Source organism: Antechinus flavipes, chromosome 2 (assembly GCF_016432865.1).
Source record: "Antechinus flavipes isolate AdamAnt ecotype Samford, QLD, Australia chromosome 2, AdamAnt_v2, whole genome shotgun sequence".
NCBI lineage: Eukaryota > Metazoa > Chordata > Mammalia > Dasyuromorphia > Dasyuridae > Antechinus > Antechinus flavipes.
The window spans coordinates 88,700,429-88,720,073 of record NC_067399.1 but is presented as its reverse complement, the minus strand read 5'-3'; the positions used below and the strand labels follow the sequence as shown (position 1 = coordinate 88,720,073).

Sequence of the window (19,645 nt, the reverse complement as noted above, 5' to 3'; positions counted from 1 at the left end):
AGGGGGTGGGAGGATGGAGGGGAAAAATTGGAACAAAAAGTTTTGCAATTGTCAATGCTGAAAAATTACCCATGCATATATCTTGTAAATAAAAAGCTATAATAAAATAAAATAAATTAAAATAAAATTTTGAGTTAAAAAAAAACAACTCTAACTACAGTAATACAGGAATAGACAGGCTTTTGTAAGTAACATGAGGAAAAGAAACTTAAGTTTCATGTCTTTAATCACTTAGCATTTATCTGGTTTCAAATGCTATCTCTAATACAGCCTAGCTGTGTAGCCATTGATAAATCACTGAATCACTCAGTGTACCAGGCTGACACTATATACATCATGAGAAGTTGCTGATCTTGTATCAGTGGAAAGAGTCCACACAATGGCAGCTTCTCAGATTAATAAAATCATAAGTCTGGACCAAATGGTGTATTAACTGAGCAGTAAACAAGCATTATTAAGCACCTACTATGTGCCAGCCATTGTTCTATGTGCTGGGGGCAAAATCCATTGCCTTCCCTTGTAGAACTCACAGTCTAATGCAAAGAGCTATGGGCAAGCAGGCTACATACAGGATAAAGCAGACATAAGAACAGAGGAAGCTGTGACGCATGTTTTCTGCACAATGATCCCTTTTAAGACCTTCAGAATCCTAGCATTCTACCTTAGTAAGCAAGCCTTTGACGGTTGGTTTTCCATCAGGTTGAAGGAAAAGTGGATTGGCAGCTTGTACTCGAAGCACGTTCTGTAAGACTTTAATCCATTCTTCTAATATATTGGGAGAATCTGCTGTCAGGTAGTACGTGCGTTTCTCAGTAGTCAACTAGAATGGGAGAATAAAGTAAGTCTTGAAAAATAGTAAAATTTATTTCTTATAAGTTTATTTTTTTAACAAGGAAGCAAATGAGCTTTTCTATGCCTTGCCTTTGAAGCCAAATGTAATATTCAAGTAATAATATTTTCTGATCTGTTAATTCTCTCTCCCTCTATCCCTAATCATTGTATACTTATAAAAAAATAGGAGCTCAATTTAATGATCTATGAACATTTTGAAAAGCAGTTGCATTTCATAGCATTCTGGCCTTGGATTCAGAAAATCTAGCTTCTGAGATATATTTGCTGTGTGATCTTGGGCAAATCATTTAACTTTTCAGCCCCTAAAGCTCTATAAGACCATAAACTACAGAGAAGATGGTAGTACTGGTAAAAGCAAGTTCCACATTCAGGAGTTTCTTAAATCAGTTCAACCAGAAATACAGTTTATATCCCTGGGAGCATTTTGCTTCCTGAGTAGAATGTAAGCTTATCAAGGGTAGGAGTGAGCTCACTTTTTATTTGGATCTCCAGTGTCTAGGACAGGGCCCAGCATCTAGTGCATGCTTAATAAACACTTATTGATTGATTTATCAATGTATTCTTATTCTTCACATTGTGACCATTTTGTAAAAACTGCAATAACTAAATTTCATTCAACATAAAAACAGGTTATTTTAACTTTAACAACAGACTCCTTTGATGATAAATTGAGTACAGAACTCAATAACTTGTCCTTGTATCATCTGGACTCTTGAGGACCCTTCCAGGCTTTATACAATTGTTTGATATTTTGGAGTAGGAGTAATATTAGAAGACATTTTCTAATAAAGAATTTAATGTAGGAACAAATTTGCTGGTGTGTCTCTCTTTTGGTTAGAGAGAGGATCACTAATTACAGAATTGTAGATCTCTAGCAAAAATAAAAATTTAAGGGCACAATAAATTTCAACTATGGGAAAAGTTTCTGCATCTTATACATGATTGCAGTTAATAGATGAGATAAATCAACTCTCAACTTTTCATTTCATATTTCTAGTCAGTTTGTCCACCACCATGCTCCTTCAACATGGTCAAGCCTTCTCTAATGGCCGTGTTCCTCTTTTTATATTCTTGTAGGTAATTTCTATAGCTTCTCTTTGTTTGCCGAAGATTATGCATGCCTTCTCAGCCTTATTCTTAGAACTACGGTGCAAACATTAAAGGCATATCAGAAAGAAGTATCTGAATTTCACACTTCATCCCTCAGATGCCTACAAAAGACTGCCTTTCTAGTGACTAACTTTTCTTTGCAGGTCTCTGGCAAGACTGGTTTTCTTGCAATGACGTAGGTGGTGTTTTTCTGCATATATCTAAGGATCAAATCCATAAAGGCAGTATAATGTAGGGCAAGGGTTCTTAATTTGGGATTAACCTTGTACATAGTAAGCACTTAATAAATGCTTGATACACTAATTTTTGAACTTTAAAATTTTTTGATGATTCTATTTCAATATAATTGTTTTTTTTAATCTATGAATTTTATTAGCTTAAAAATTTTCTGAGAATCAGGTTTTACCAGATTGCCAAAGGGGACCATGGAACAAAAAAGGTTAAGAACCCCTGAAATAGTAGACAGAGAGGAAATTTTAGAGTCAAGGGTTCAAATCCTGCTTTTGAAACATGAGATCCTAGGTAAATCACTTCTTCTCTCAATGCCCCTTGGCAATCCTCAAATGGTAGAGGAGTGCCAATGTGTACTAGAAAAGAAAGATTCCTCAGTGAGAGCTCTTTATTCCAATGAAATAACAGGATTAGTTGCAGGATCTCATCCCATTAAAAGGATACTTGTCAGAGTGATCCTATACAGAAATATCTTCCCTGTTCTGGCCACAGTATTAAACTACACCACTAAAAACATAATCCTTTGGCTTATTAATTACTTTTCCCAGATTTTTTTCTTTTTCAAATATAAATACTCCCAGGATGGATAACATATCAAATCACTAACATCTTAATGTAAATTAATTAGATACCTAATTTACATGATAGACTGAGAACACTGAGGATAAGGGAAGAGCAGAAAAGTGAAGATTAGAGATGTAAAACTTATCAAAAGCCAAACTATCTATTGCATGCTCTTATCCAGGTTTCAACAAACAGGTGAATCTAGCTGTATTGAATCATTCCTTCAAGACCTAGTAGGTACTTCAAGAGTAGTAGGTAATGTATGTTAGCTATATATCGATTATTTGCCATCTAGGAGATGGGGTAGGGAGAAGAGGGGGGAAATTGGAACACAAGATTTTGCAAGGATCAATGTTGAAAAATTATCCATGCATATGTTTTGAAAATAAAAAAGTTTAAAAATTTTTAAAAATAAAAATGTGTTAAATTGCTAATACACATTTATGAAGATATCTATTAAAGCAACACTCTGCGGGGTGCTGAGGAAACAATTTCACAATCAAATGGTCATAGGCTGATAGATTTAGAGCTGAAAGGAATTTTAGAGGTCAAATCCATCCCACAAATTTTACAAATGAAGAAACTGGGAAGTAGAAAGATTAAATTATTGTCCCAGCATCTTCCAACTACTAATATTTAGTATACAATACTAGATAATAACATAATACCAGATAATAATATAACATAATATAATATAATGTAATATAATATAATACAATAATAATCAGAGACTAGAAGGTCACCCACTACATCCGGGGCCATTTCCAGTCATCTGGATGTATGTCTTATACCACTGGATCCTAAGCCTCTAGAAAAGAGAGTGAGGCTGATGACTCAGCACAACTCTGCCTCACTTAAATCCAATTAGCTTTCAAATTACCCTCCTGATATTATTAGTTCTCTTCGCAAACCAAACAACATTAAGGACTAAATTTGAACCCAGGAACTCCTGACTGGTCCAAGGTACCAGCAGAGGCTACATTTGAATCCAAGTCCTCAGAGAGCTTTTATTCTCTTAGGGGAACAAAATGAATTCAAATTTATATTCCTACTCCTCTTTTCACATGGATAATTGAGAGATGATTATATAGGATACAAAAATACTTAAGATAATTACCTGAACTGTTTGTTTATTATCTCCTCTAACGATATGACTGGACATACTAAGTTCAATATGGCCCTGGGGCTTTCTAATGACATCACTCTGTATAAAAGAAAGAAAACTTAATTTAACGTGATAATCTGCAATGCAGTTTTTAAAATTTTATTTTAATTTATGGAATAAAACAAGCATTTTCATAATAATACAATAAAAAAGATGATCATACATGAAATTGCAAATATTATGAACAATTCTATTATTTCTTTCAAACATACAACACATTTTTTAAAAAATGCTTTGTTGTCATTATTGGTATTCTATGGATCAAAAGGAAATCAGGGGATTGAGTTACTATTTGTAGGATATTATAGTAAACAATTAGTGCCTCATACTCACCGGAGATTTGTAATAAAGTAATTCGCCACCTTTAAGAACAAACCATCTCCGTTTCCAGGTTTTTACTTTACCACCCATTTTTAACAAATAGCCAGATTTTTCCAGGAGCTCCTAATTTTTAAAAGAAAAAAACATCTTGTAAGTGTCAACTGTTGGAGCCTCCTAACAAAGGAGTCTATTAATGGAACAAGATATTATTGTGCTTACATTTTTTCCATTATCACTGGAAGAGGAACATGTTTTGGGGAGCTTCTGCTCTGGTTCTGAACATTCTGTATCCGTTGAATAGGCATCAGGAGGAATAGCATAATCACTTTCAGAAGTCACAGAGGACAAAGACACACCTGATTAATTAATGAAATAAAATGCATTTATATTATACATCAGGCTGTCACAACATATGGCTGATATGGCTGTGATTCCACACATTGGAAAAAGCACTTCACTAGCTTTGGGGTCAAAGAACCTGAGTTCAAATCATGCCTTAGATCAGTGGTTCTCAAAGTATAGTCTAGAGAATCCTGAGGATCTCTGAAACCCTTTTAGAGGGTCTACAAATTCAAAAAGTTTTTATTTCCAATATGGTAAATATCTATAAATATAACCCAGATAAACAAAAACGCTTTGGAAAGATCCTCAATAATTTTTAATAGGATAAAGATACTGAAAACAAAAGTTTGAGAACTACTGCCTTAGATAGTCACTATCTGGTTGTCGGCAAATCATTTATTCTTGGAGTCTGGTTTTCTCACCTTACAACAGGAGTTTTGAACAAGATTGAGGTCCCTTTCCTTCTAGATCCATGACCCCAAGTGTCTCTAAGAGATGTTAGTGTACTGTCCTTTGTTATCATAGATTAACCTTTAGACATACACTTCATTTGGTTATGTAGAACACATCAGAAAAATAAGAAAAGGAATTGGTAGCCAGGATAAGTCTCTATTGAGCTAAGAAAATGATATAGAGATTTGTCTATTTTACATGAATAACATATGTTCAAGTCTACATTTAGAATAGATTTCTCCTTATATTACTGTTTTACAAAATTCATAACTCCATCTATGTGGGCATCCCATCTACTGAAACAGCTGTTGGATTTTTTTTTTTTAAGTCTTGATGTTTTCCTATTAGGTATGAATGAAACGAGCATTTGTTCTGCAAGTCATTTTATTGTTCAGTCATTCCAATGATGTCTGATTCTTGTAACCCCATTTGGGATTTTCTTGGTAAAAATATTGGAATGGTTTGCCATTTTTTTCCTCCAGATCTTTTTACAGATAAGGGGCCTGAGGTAAACAGGGCTAAGTGACTTGCTCAGAGTCACACAGCTAATAAATGTATGAAGCCAGATTTAAACTCATGAAGATGATTCTTCCTAACTCCAAGCCCTGTAGTCTACGTATTATACCACCTATTTGTCCCTGTGAATTATAGTCACATTTATGTGACTTGTCCAGAGTCACAAAGCTAGGGAGATCTGAGACGGCATACCAACTCTTCCTAACTTAACTCTCTATCCCCTACAGTATATGTCCTCTCAGGTAAGCATTATAGTTCAAATTTCACCTCTATTGCTTCAATATCCATCATTTTCCCATTTATCCTATTGTCTTGTTTGGTAACATCACTTTCTATAACTTCAAATGACAGCATCTCATAGCTCTTTTTGTGTGATATTACTTCATATCTGGTTCAGGTTCTCAAAATAAGCTAAAGAGTTATTAAAGTTGTTATTAAAAAGTCCCTCTTGGCAAACATTTTTACCAGTTACTTTGATATCTTTCTAGAATGTCCATGTTTATAATGTTGATGGGCTGTTTTAGAGATCTTATCCTGCCATACACTTCATCCCATTAACTTTTAAAATATGTGATGCTTTTTAAAATAGTGAGTCATTTTAAAGTATGATTCAGTGTCATTTTCTTCTCCTCTTATAACTTAGAGTTTAAAAAGTCATTTCCACAATGACTCATTTCCTTTAGGAAATCTATTTCCCCCTAGTAAGTCATATGTACTAAATCACTAAATAAAAGAAAGTCCCCTCCCTTGTGATGAAATATGTTGTACTTTTAAAACTTGAATTGGGCTATGAATCTGGCTTCATACATTTATTAGCTGTGTGACACTGGGCAAGTCACTTAGCCCTGTTTACCTCAGGCCCCTTATCTGTAAAAAGATCTGGAGGAAAAAATGGCAAACTATTCCAATACCTTAAAATCCAAAACTGGGGTACTTATCCATCATCTTAGCAGAAATTGATACAACATGTTTGCTAACATTCAATGATCAGGTTGTAACTTTCTATGTCAATAGTATACACCATTATTGTTTCTTAGTTGATATAAATTCCTAAACAATTATCTTTTGAATAATACTTTTGCATATGTTAATGGTTATATGATCTATAGATCCTTATTTGTGTAATCACATTTCACTGGAACATCTATTTATGCACCACAATTCATGAACAATTCCAGGAGACACACACATTTAAAACATTTACTGACTGCTATTTTGTTAAAAAAAATACTAGATGAAAAGCAGCTTGGGAGATGTTTTTCTGACTTTAAGTAGAGTATCATACTCTGAAAATTATCAGAAAAAATAGTCAAGAAATAAAACAATCAAGTTGAAAGAGAAACTTCATTTTATCCAGTCCAATATTTTATTTAACCACTGTAAAAACAATATGAAGACGCAGGGCGACTATCATTTTTCCATTCTACAGCTGAATAAACAGATATAGAAAGGGCAATGACTTTCTGAATGAAGGTCACACATTTGGTTTAGTGATATAGTCACCATAATAACTCCAGTCTCTTGAATCCAATAGTTTTTCTCTAGTATACTAGAGCAGAGTTATCAAACAAGCTGTGACCTTCAATATCTCTGAGTATAGGTCCAAGCCAGATTAAAATGTAATTGGGAAATATTTTACAAAAGAAAAAACAGACAATGTTAATATATGGTTTATTATATGTATATATAATGAGTTAATCTGCTTTTATACCATTTAATGTTTCCTGTTTCCAGTTGAGTTTGACATCACTGCTGAAAGGATAGATTGGATTAGCACTGGAGGGAATACCCAAACTGATGGAATCAGAGATTCACTGGAATTAGATGCTATAAAACAGACATGTTGATGAAGAACTCTCATACTATGGACATTGTATTCCCAATATATTTTCCAAATTAATTGGTGTTTATGTTCAGGTAAAGTGTCTCCTTTGGAGGCTTCTTACCTCGTTTCATGGCTCGAGGACTCCCTGGTCTGCTTCGATTTCGAGAATCTGATTCAGATGTCCGAGAGCTGGATCTGGAGCTGTTTTCCTCCTCAGATCCTGATGACTCCTCTATGAATGGGCTGTTGCTTATTTGGGTTGCTTTCTAAAGAAAAGTAGCAAATCATCTCATAAATATAAATATGCATATATGTGTATTTTTCTACAGCTGTTTTCTCATGAGTTCATGCATATATATATAAACACACAAAACAAACACATACAAGATAATTTTTCATAAATTAAAACCATGGAAGAAAATTTTCTACAGCCTCACAAACACATTAATTTTGTCATTTTTAAGTGGCATTTTAAAAAAAGTCCACCTGATTCTAACAAGATTTTGTAGACATAAAAGGCCTTTAAAAATACAAGTGTTGTCAACATCTGAATAAAATCATTTTAATTTCAAACATATTTCAGGTTATTTGGGGAGAAGAAATAAGCCTGGCATAGATATAAAGATCTTTCTAAATTAGAGTTTTAATTACTACATCATTACCCAATATGGTTCTTTTAAACAATGAATAATAGGAAAAATCTACATGAGAACAATAGGAACCAATTCAGGCTTTGTAGTAGTCAATATCTTTTCCAGACATTTTCCATTGCTCCTATATTCACAATCCACAAATGTGAACTTCTGATATGCTTTTCAAAGTCATATCCAGGAAAAATATCAAGTTTGGAATTCAGAGCCTGAATAAAGGATATTGTCCAAAATTTTCACAACTACCCCATGTTTAATAATGATGATAAAGTTACCCCTTTCAAAGTTGTATACACTGGGGTTGTCATATCTTTGTAAATCAGAGATGTATACAGTCCTGATGTAGAATAAGAAGGCATCAACAAAGAATCTGAAACCAAGAACAAAACGAATGACAATTATGTATTGGAATGCCAGGGGAATGGAGTAAATAATAGCTTTCTTCTGAATGTGATAAAATTTAGAAATGAGATGAAAATATTTAATGCAAGTAGCTTTTCACTAAGATTTCTACAGTATGAACTATAGCACTTAGACTTTGTAACATACACTTTCAGACATAATTTGTACATTTGAGTATTGTTCAGTGTTTTTCATGTGAATAGGAGATTGAAAGGAGGTACAAATTAATCATTTTTTCCCATTTAGTTCCTAAATAACTTGAGGGTAATAGTAATCATGTCTTACTTTTCTATGTTACTGACAGTAAGTATTTAATATAACCCTAAGCATACAAAAGGTGTTCAATAAAGGTTTGTTTGTTGATTTTTCCCAAATGAATGACTACTTCATGCAAACACATTCTAATTATATGCTATTATTTCCATGAAGTTCTGCTATCAAGGTGAAAAAAATCTAGACCATACACAATTGAAAAGACTAAGAGACCAGCAGGACAAGAGAAAGATTCCAGGATACTACTCTCCTACTATTGGGAAGTGGCTTGTCTCTAAAAGTCTTTTAGTACTATTTTTACATCTCTATAATGTGAAAATCCCATATAAGAAATTCTTTGTATATGTTCTTTTTCAGGTAAAAAATTGACAGATTCGAAGAATGTGAGAGCTAGAAAGGGCCTAAATGTCCAATCTGGTTCAAATCTTTGTCTTTCTTTTAAATTTCCCCATCACAATTCATTCTTGGATATTGGAGTTTGTTTTAATTATCTATCGATCTTTCCTCCAAAATCACACTCTTCCTCTTCTGGTCCTTTCCTATTTCCCTATTGAGTTTAATGTATTTCTGTACCAGATTCTATGTGCATGTTGGCACTCAGCCCTTCTAGTCTGGTTCAGATCAAAATGAGGTTCTCATGTTGCCTTTTCTCCCCACAAGTTTGTATATTCTTGATCTTATATAGCCCATCTATGTGAAATAGTTCTTTCCTTTTATTATACTTTTTTCTTCCTTTGTACACTTCCATTTTCTTCTATTTTCTTTCTTTTAAGATTATAAATCTTATATCCAGTTCATCAGTTTGATATTTAACTCCTACGACTCTTGATATGAGAGTTCTCAAAGTATACTTTTTTCTTTCCCCCTTAGACTATAATTACTTTCATCTTCTTCCAGCTCCTTCAAAATGCTCAGATGAATTTATCTTTCTAATTCATTTTTGATAGTCCTTTATTTTATTTTTTCCTATTAGGTAAGTTATTTTTGAATTTGAGCTGTAATTTTTCTGGGAATTTTCTTTTTTTTTTCTGGAGATATTGGTGTCTTCTTTCCCGTTTTCATTTTGTCCTCTAGAATCTGGGTACTTCTATTTATGATTTCTCAAAATACAGTATCTAGGAATTTTTGGGGGGATCATAATTCTTGGGTAATCAGAGATTATAAAACATTTTCTTCTCTTTTTCCATCTTTGATTTATTTTAATGTTTCATGTTGTTTCATGGAGCCATTAATTTTTATTTGGTCCATTCTAATTTTCAAAAAGTCTTTATCTTGTACAAAGAGATATTCCATTTAAAATAACTATTGATAGTATAAAATATTTGGGAATCTATTTGCCAAGGGAAAGTCAGGAACTATATGAGCAAAACTACAAAACACTTTCCACACAAATAAAGTCAGATCAAAACAACTGGAAAAATATCAAGTGCACTTGGATAGGTTGAGTGAATATAATAAAGATGACAATACTACCTATATTAATCTATTTATTTAGTTCTATACCAATCAAACTCCCAAGAAACTATTTTACTACCGTAGAAAAAATAACAACGAAATTCATCTGGAAGAACAAAAGGTCAAGAATTTCAAAGGAATTAATGAAAAAAAAAAAAAAAAGCAAATGAAGGTGGCCTGGTTATCTCAGATTTAAAACTATATTATAAAGCAGTAGTCATCAAAACCATTGATATTGGCTAAGAAATAGACTAGTTGATCAGTGGAATAGGTTAAGTTCAGAGGACAAAATAGTCAATAACTATAGCGATCTAGTCTTTAACAAACCCAAAGACCCCAGCTTTTGGGATAAGAATTCCCTATTTGACAAAAAGTCTCTATCTTGGATAAATTTTACCACATTCTATTCCAAGCCATTAATTCTTCTTCTAAATCTTTTCTCTATAACTTTAATTTCATTTGTAACCTCTTCATTTCGTTTTAAAACAAAATTTTTATTGATATCTTTTGTTTTATATCACATATATATCCTTACTCTTTCCTGTTCCCAGAGAGGCAGCCATTTCTTATAACAAATAATTTTTTAAAAGACAAAAAAACTGATGTTTCTCTTGGTTTTTTGTCATTATTCAATTTAGAGTTCATTTTATATCTCTATTGGAGTAAAAATGGGAGAGCTGGGCTCCTCTCTACTTTTCATGAGCCCCCTCCTACAGAAGACTGGAACTCTATACCATCCCACTTTAGACATTTTTAATTGCTGGATATTTCCCCTTGTATTGTGCCTAAATTTGTCTCTTTTTAACTTTTACCCATTTATTCAGATCCTGATTTCTGAGGATAAACAGACCAAGATGAATCCTTTTCTACAAAGCAACTCTTGAAACACATGAAGACAGATCTTATGTCATCTCTTCTCCAAGCTAACCATTCCTGATTCCTTTAGATGATTCTCATATGACATGAATTTAAAGCCTTTTACCATCCTAGCAGACCTCCTCTTAATGTTTTCAGCTTACCAAAAGTATACACCTAAAACCAAATACAACATTATGAATGTGTCCAGGGTTAGGAAGCTTATAATTATACAAGAATATAATATATACATATATAAGAGTATAATATAATTATTCATATATAAGATTGTGTATATATATATATATACACGTATATATATATATATATATACATAGATATACAATTATAATATATCATTATGAGCTTCCTAAACCCTGGAAACTATGACCCTTTTAATGAAGCCTGGGGCAGGTAGGTGGCACCGTGGCTAGAGAGTGGATAGGGTGTTAAGGAAGACTCATCTCAGTGATTTTAAATCTTTCTTCATTTACTTACTAGCTATGTTACCTTGGCAAGTCACTAAACCCTGTTTGCCTCAATTCTTGCTCTATAAAATGAACTAGAGAGGGAAATGGCAAAGGACTCCACTACCTCCGCCAAGAAAACCCCAAGTGGGTCATAAAGAGTCACACAAAACTGAAAAAGTCTGAATAACAACAAAAGATCACATTAAGTTTTTTGGCTGCAGTATTGGACTAGTAACTAATTTTAGGTTTGCAGTTCACTAAAATTCTCATATTTTTTCAAATATTTGTCTAACTATGTCTCTTCAAGTGGTCTTTGTGATTTTCTTTTAACCCAGACTCAAGAATCTCCATCTATCTCCAATAAATTTCATCTTACTTGATTCAACCAATGTTCAAGGTCCTTTTCAAACTTTTATCACCTAATATGTTAACTGATCCTCCCACTTTTATGCCATCTACAATTTGATAACTTTAATAATTTGTACCTTTATCCAAGTCATGGATAAAAATGTTAAACAACACAGAAGTATACCACTGAGGTCACCCTTCTAAATGGACATGGAACCATTAATGCCCTACTCTTTGGGTATAGCCAACCCAGCATTCAATCTGTGTGAACCCGCCTAATTAAATTATCTTTTAATTTATATATTATCTCCATCTTTTTCACAACTACTGCAGCAAAGAAAAGTGAATCTTGTGTTGGAATTCAAGGTATATAGCTTTAAATTGGAAATGATTAATTTTAACATATACTTTGAAAAAACCCAATAATATAAGATCATTTTCTGAATGAAGTTTAAACTCTTCTATTGTTTATTTCAGTGGCAGTCTTAGATAACCCACAAGCCCTCAGAAAATTCCTCAAGGTACACAAACCCAAATCACTTACTTTTATTAACATTATCTGTGTTGAAGACTTCGGACATTCGAATGCCTGATTTGGCCACAGCATAAATCCTGCTTTCCTGGTTAAAAGATAGAGGTTTGAGTTAGGGTATCCAGGCATTTTTGACGCTCAAACTTCCCTTTATGTGTCATTCTGTGGTATTATTTCAATTATTGTCAGTGCTAAATAAAATATATTATTTTGAGGGATACACATGGAGCCATTTCCATTTTTTCAGTTATTTAAGAATATTGCTTTGTATTTATTTTCTGATCCTTGATTAATATTTTTAAATTTTGTACGGAGACAGAAAAACTTGGTGAAGGCATTTAGTTACTAATCATTCTAGAATCTCTACAATTCTCATAAGATAAAAAAAAAAAAAAAGAAAAACTAAAGAGGCTCTAACTATATTGGGGAGCTATTTCAATCAATGAATTAAAATGTACTTATTATTCAGTCAATTTATATTTATTAAGTACCCACTATATGCCAAGCAGTTTGGCAGGAAGTAGGCGGGGGATACAAATAAAGCCAATCCAATGGAGGAAGACAATACACAAAAGAAAGCTGAAAAGAGGTGGGAGAGCTGCCTATTGCCAAGCAGACTGATAACTGGAATCTTATTGTCACACTAATTGTATGATGGAGAGATCCAAAAACAGTGTAGTTAGTGGGAAATGGGGAGAATATTATAATAAGCTACCTCCTTAAGTGGAAACTTAGAAGCTCATGACTTCTAGTCAGAGGATCTAATCAGAGAGGCAGAGAGTACTGATGACATGTGAGTACCCACGCAGATTCAAATTTTCAGGATAATGTGATTTCCTAGTGATAAGTTTTCCAGAGAAAGAAGCTGTGGTCCTTCAAGGTCCACAAACACCCAAAAGCAGTATAACTCATAGGGAATTAGAAGATCATGTCTAGTTCTTTCCTTAAATGTGCTATGTCCTAAGAGTATAAAAATAAAAAGCTTACATTCAAATAAAGTATACTACATGTATGTGCATATATTTGTCTGAATGTGTACGTAGATATAGACACGTAAAAAGTGAACTTAAGCTAGCAAAGGCTTCATGAGGAAGATGGCATATGAGCTGACTTTTTAAGGAAACTTGGTATTCTAAGAGGCAGAGCACAGAGAAAGAACATCTCAGTCACAAAGGTCCCTTCCAATGCAAAGACATGGAGACAGGGGATGGAATGCTGGGTTTCAGAGACAACAAGTCAACAACTCAGAAAGCAGAGAGGGTATGAGCAGAGAGGCAAGAATGGGCGAGATTGTGGAGATCTTCTAATACCAAGAATTTTGTTATTCTTAATTTCTATCCAAGCAAAAAAAAAGAAGAAAAAAGGCAAACTAAAAATCAGATTTGAGATTTGTAAAAAAAAAAAAAAAATGTGCAGAAATCAGAACAGGTTGGATAACTGGGAGAAGATGGAGGTACTCTAGATTGTAGTGAGTATGAAGAATGAGTTTAGAAAGAGTGAGGCAGAAAGAATACCAAATTTGGTGTCAGAGGAGCTGGGTTTTAATTTTGGCAGCACTTACTATCTGGGTGACCTTAAACAAATCACATTAACTTTTCCCAGTCTATAAAATGATAGGGGCTGATCCCCCTCCAAGTTCCTTCCCAGCTCTAAACTTATGTTCTTAGACTAAAGGTAAGTTGGTACTTCTCCAAGGTCAAGTGGACTCAGAAAAAGAAGAGCAAGATGAAGAGCAATCAGGAAATAGAAGAAAATAGTTTAACACAATGAATTCCAGTCTTATCTATAGTTAAAAGGTTTAGAACCATGAAAGGACATTGCCTAGCAGATAGATATTTGGAATCTTAATGTCATATTCAAACATGTTTCCCTGTGCCATCCAGAGTCTAATGCTATATTGTAGGTGGATTCATGGTGGTCTTGATACAAAATACATTGAAATTAAAGGCTCAAATAGATGACCTTCCATTTCTCTATCAATGTATTGTATTTGTGGTGAGGAAATCATATTCTTTTAAAGAATTTAAAAATGAATTCAGTCCCTAATTTATATAAAAATCTAACAAAGCCCTCCTACAACTCAGATACCATTTATAAGGCTGATTTTAATGAAAGTATTGCATGACTTAATGTGTTCCAAATGAGTAGTCAGAACAAATTGAATTGGATCCTATTTTTAAAACTCCTTTTTGATAAAGTGATCCAAAAGTGCTTTCTGCTACCAAACCTACCTTGATCAGTGTAAGCAAATTCCTTTTACCAACACAGAACAGCAAATATTTTCTAATGGGGCAATGAGTGTGACTTGGTCAGACTTTGACCCTGTGTTTCAGAGATGGGACTTGAATCCAGGATGAAACTTGACTCCAAGACCAACTCACTATCCTCTACATCAGAGGGTCCTTAGTCTGGGGTCCATGGACTTAGTTTGTGGATAGATATCATGGAAGGAGGGATCCTATGAACTTGGAGGGAAAAAATTATACACTAAATTTTGGCATTTCTTATTCATTAAAAAACCCAATACTATTCTGAAAAGGAGTCCATAGGTTTCATCAGAATGTCAAAAAGGTTTAAGACACAAAAAAGATCCTAGTTCTTTGTTAAATTGTTTCTAAGCTCATACTCCCATTCTCCCAGTAAAACTACATGGCTATAAATCATGAAATACCAAGATCTCAGAAGAATCATAATTCCTAATGATCCAAAGGTAATGGAAACCTTCATGTTAGGTTTAAATAGGCTGAGTAATGAATACTGAGGCAGGTAACCTTGGAATCAGGAAGACTTACCCTCATGAGATCAAATCTGACCTCAGACACTTTCAAACTATGTGATCTTGGACAGTTTAACCCTGTTTGCCTCAATTCCTCACATATAAAATGAGCTGGGGGAGGCTATGGCAAAGCAATCTAGTATTCTTGCCAAGAAAACCCCAAATGGGGTCATGGAGAGTAGAACATGACTGAACAACAATATCATATGACAACATATTACCACTGATGACTTTTCCATGAAAGGGGCCATCAGAGTCAACACAAAGAATATGAATGAATGGAAAAGGAAGTAAATTAATCCCATAGCAAGAACAAAGGATAAGCAGCCTAAACCCTGCAATGAGATCCTCCATTCCTTCTCTATGGATCATTTAGAGAAAGACAGGGACCAATTCTAGTCTCTTCCTCTATGTTGATTATCTCCAATTTATCCTATCTATTCAGGACATTGTCTGTATATAGTTGTTTAAATGTCATCTCCCCCAATAGATTAATCATTCCCCTGGGAGCAAGATTTTTTTATTTGCCTTTCTTTTTATTCCTAGCATTTAGCACAGTAACTGGTGCACAGCAGGCACTTTATTTATTATTTATGAAATGTTTATTGACTGACAGGAATCTCTACGAGAAGATGGTATGAATGGAATGCTGCTTACAATCTACAGCAACATTCCAATATACTATATATAGTATATATACTATATAGCAATATATAGATATAGCATAGATTATTAATACATGATGGATATCTATAAACAGATATCTAAAGATGGAAATATATATGAAATGATTAATTTATTGTAATAGAGTATGTTATTAATCCATTAATAGATTGCTAATCTATTATATAGATTATAAATTTATCATCTATAAAAATGCTAGATTTTTTTTTGCCTGAGGCAATTGGGGTCATACAACTAGGAAGTGTTAAGTGTCTGTGGCCAGATTTGAACTCAGGTCCTCCTGACTTCAGGGCTGGTGCTCTATCCACTACACCACCTAGCTGCCCCCAAATGACAGATATTTTAATCGAATACATATATATATATGTATATTCATATACATATATACATATATATACTTATATATATAGATATTAGATAGATAGATAGATAGAGCTATAGATCATAGATTTATTTAAATATATATCATTATAATTCAAAACTTACTAAAAAGCATCAGGTATCCAGCACTATATTTTAACTTCCTATTACATTGTTTCAGAAATGCCAGAATAAATGAAGTTTTAAGCAAAGACAGGAAAATAAATAAAATTCAAACTAAAAATCAGACTAACTTAATACAATTGGGAAAAAAGGGTATTGTGGGGGAGGCACCCACAGTATAATAATTACCCAGGAAGGAAACCGATGCAGTGGAGGAGTTGGTGGTTTGCCTACAGTTGTCTTCCTTGATGCTGAATCACATATTTCTGAATCTTCTGAACAAGGTGCTTCAAGAGGGTCATAGGAAAACACCCCATCATCGTAAGCAACATCCATATTTTCTATGATCTCTGTATTGTCTCCATCGACTAGATCAATGTCTGTTTCCTGAGGTTTGAGGGGTCGGATCATGCTTATAGCATTTCTATTCCTGCCATACATTCGATCAGAACTTAATTGGGGCTGACTCAAGTGTCTTTTGGCCAAAGCAACACTAATACTGAAAACATTTGGTATCCTTAACTTTGCGGAGGGCAGACTCGAGGAAGGCACTGAATGCTGGTGTCCTTCTGCAGCCAGCAGGCTAGGATTCCTGGGGGCTAACGCTGGGGTTAAAATAGGACTTGGGGTGTTGGGTTCACTAGATGAAGATGAATAGTCTAGTCTCTGGCACTGAAATTTTTTATTTAGTTCATCTGAAAAGCCATCTTTCCCTTTTTTACTCCGTGATTCACAATTTCCTTTTCCACTTGTGCTGTTCTGAGCTTTCCATTGTGCTTCCTGTTGCCAGGAATATAACTTTTTGTGCTCAGTTCTCTTACTGCCAAAACTTTCTTCTTCAAATAAAGAACTGCTGTCATCAGACGCTGTCAAATACATCTCACTTCCCATTCTGCTGTACCTGGTGCTCTCCTCTGAAGTGTGACTAGAAAAAGTAGAATCACACCTGGATTTTAATCTGTCTTTGTTTTCTTCTTCCTCATCCGAACTCCAGTCACTTACTGTGACACAGGAATTCTTTGATGTGTCTTTGATACTGTCTACACTTTGTGGAGAATAATTTGCCTTGATCGCCTCATTCTGTTCTGAATCACTGGAGTTTTGCTGCAAAGATCTCTGGTCTTTGTTGTGTTCTTGTATTTGGCTTCCAAGGGAAGTTTCTGGAATGTCCATTTCTAAAAAAGAAAACATCAACTTGGCAAGATGCTTTAAATAAGCTTGTCTATGTGTAAATTGTTTTTTCTAAAACTACTCTTCAATAACTAGCAATTTAGTATAAATATAACTACTCTAAATTAAACTTGGTTATTTTTCTTGCACAGACTTGTAAATTATGACATTAAAAGAAAACATCTTCAATCATGTGGGAGAACTGCAAGAGGGCAGTGGTAGTGAAGAAAATGCATTTAACAAAGCAACAAATCACAAAAGATTTCATAAAGAAGATAAAACTAATGAGAGATTCAAAATACATGCATAAGTTTAAGAGTAAATAACATTAGTTGGTAAATACCTTCTACATGATCTTCTTCTGGGAATTCAGATTCTTTAGATGATATCTTGCTTATTTCCTCTGACTTAATTACTTGCTGAGAACTCTTTGCTCTGGATAAAAAGCATCCAAAAGTCAAACTGCTTAGGCGTTGGCCTTCTGAAGGCTTTGGTGGGGAGGTGGTGGATAGTTTTTTCCCTTGAACTTCTGCAATAAAATAATTGAGAATTATCATATGTTTTGCTGATGACCCGCACATGAGTCCAAGGCACACAAACATTTGGATAACTCTCTTCACTACACAAGAAAAAGAAGACCAAATTTCATTCTTTATGCCAGAAGATTCCTTTATGTTACACACCACCTGTGAATCATGTAGCCTAGGAGAAAATACTGTATTTCAAAGTCTTTATATGTTCAAAATGTGTTTTTTGAAAGTTGGGAAAAAAAGAATGTGGCTCCTCTTTCTGTTATTGTTTGCTTGCATTTTTGTTTTTTTTTCCTCAGGTTATTTTTACCTTCTGTCTAAATCTGATCTTTCTTGTGCAATAAGATAACTATATAAATATGTATACATATATTGTATTTATTTTTATTTAACATATTTATTTATTTATAAATATGTATATTTAATATATATTGGACTACTTGTCATCTAGGGGAGGGGTTGGAGGGAAGGAGGGGAAAAGTTGGAACAGAAGTTTTTGCAAGAGTCAATGTTGAAAAATTACCCATGCATATATTTTGTATATAAAAAGCTATAATAAATCAATTGGAACCATCCTGGTAATTTCCAATGTGAATTTTTATCTGCAATTAAATGAAATTAGAAAATAAAAAAAAGAAAAGAATGTGGCCCCTTTATATCATATCAGCCCTGACATTAAGGTTGATTACAACCTGCTTGTATAGAACACAAACATATAGGAATGTTAAGATCAGCAAAGTATATAAGTAAAACCCACTTACTCAATAATCTGAGTTTTTGATGGTAGGAGAGCAAAGGCTAAGGAAATGATGGATATTTTAGCTGCCAAGGTTACCTGGGGAGAACTGGATTCAAAGTGCAAGCAAAATCTTCTACTAAAGTCATAATCCAATGCCTCATTGTAACTCCAGACTCTCAAAGTTATACCAATAAACTGCAAGTTCCAAACTAAGATGCTGGCTGAAAGCAGCTCTGAAATGGATTGCTTGTCGCTCAAGGCTCAACCTAGCTCAACTGTAGAAGATCCATCAACAAATTGTTTGTCTGATGATTTATTCTTTTGCTCTTAGGAACTGACATGCCAAAGAGGGATTTAAGATCTCTATTAGGGGAGGAAACTGATAAAATCATAGAAGTTTGAAGTTCCAAATTATTGTGGAAAAATATCTGAGGATATACCAGTAGACACCATGTTTTGGACTTCTAAATCCTGTGAAGAAGGCAGGCTGCCTGATTCTGCCCATGAAGATAGATACTCTAAGCTGTTTCTTTGCAGAAAGAGGAGATAGAAAATTGGAAGAGCATAGGATAGTTTACCTCGCAGACCTGTGGAAGAGGGAGGAATTTATGACCAAAGAAGAACTAGGGATCACTATTGACCACAACATAGAAAATTTTGATTATATCAAATTGAAAAGTTTTTGTACAAACAAAACAAATGCAGACAAGATTAGAAGGGAAACAATAAACTGGAAAAACATTTTTACAATCTGATAAAGGCCTCATTTCCAAAATATATAGAGAATTGACTCTAATCTATAAGAAATCAAACCATTCTCCATTTGATAAATGGTCAAAGGATATGAACAGACAATTCTCAGATGAAGAAATTGAAACTATTTATAGACATATGAAAAT

At 33.8% G+C, this 19,645-nt stretch overlaps 1 protein-coding gene across 1 annotated transcript in view; it reads right to left on the bottom strand.

Moving 5' to 3' along the window:
• PLEKHH2 (pleckstrin homology, MyTH4 and FERM domain containing H2) overlaps window positions 1-19,645 on the bottom strand; it is a 103,836-nt gene that overhangs the window by 42,870 nt on the left and 41,321 nt on the right. Inside the window, exons 7-15 of the mRNA XM_051973563.1 lie at window positions 17,821-18,006; window positions 16,497-17,482; window positions 12,377-12,452; window positions 8,305-8,399; window positions 7,501-7,645; window positions 4,463-4,599; window positions 4,256-4,366; window positions 3,875-3,961; window positions 662-820 (exon numbers count right to left, since the gene is read on the bottom strand). Of these exons, the coding sequence (XP_051829523.1) occupies window positions 662-820; window positions 3,875-3,961; window positions 4,256-4,366; window positions 4,463-4,599; window positions 7,501-7,645; window positions 8,305-8,399; window positions 12,377-12,452; window positions 16,497-17,482; window positions 17,821-18,006 (1,982 nt within the window). The remainder of the gene's footprint in view (window positions 1-661; window positions 821-3,874; window positions 3,962-4,255; window positions 4,367-4,462; window positions 4,600-7,500; window positions 7,646-8,304; window positions 8,400-12,376; window positions 12,453-16,496; window positions 17,483-17,820; window positions 18,007-19,645) is intronic.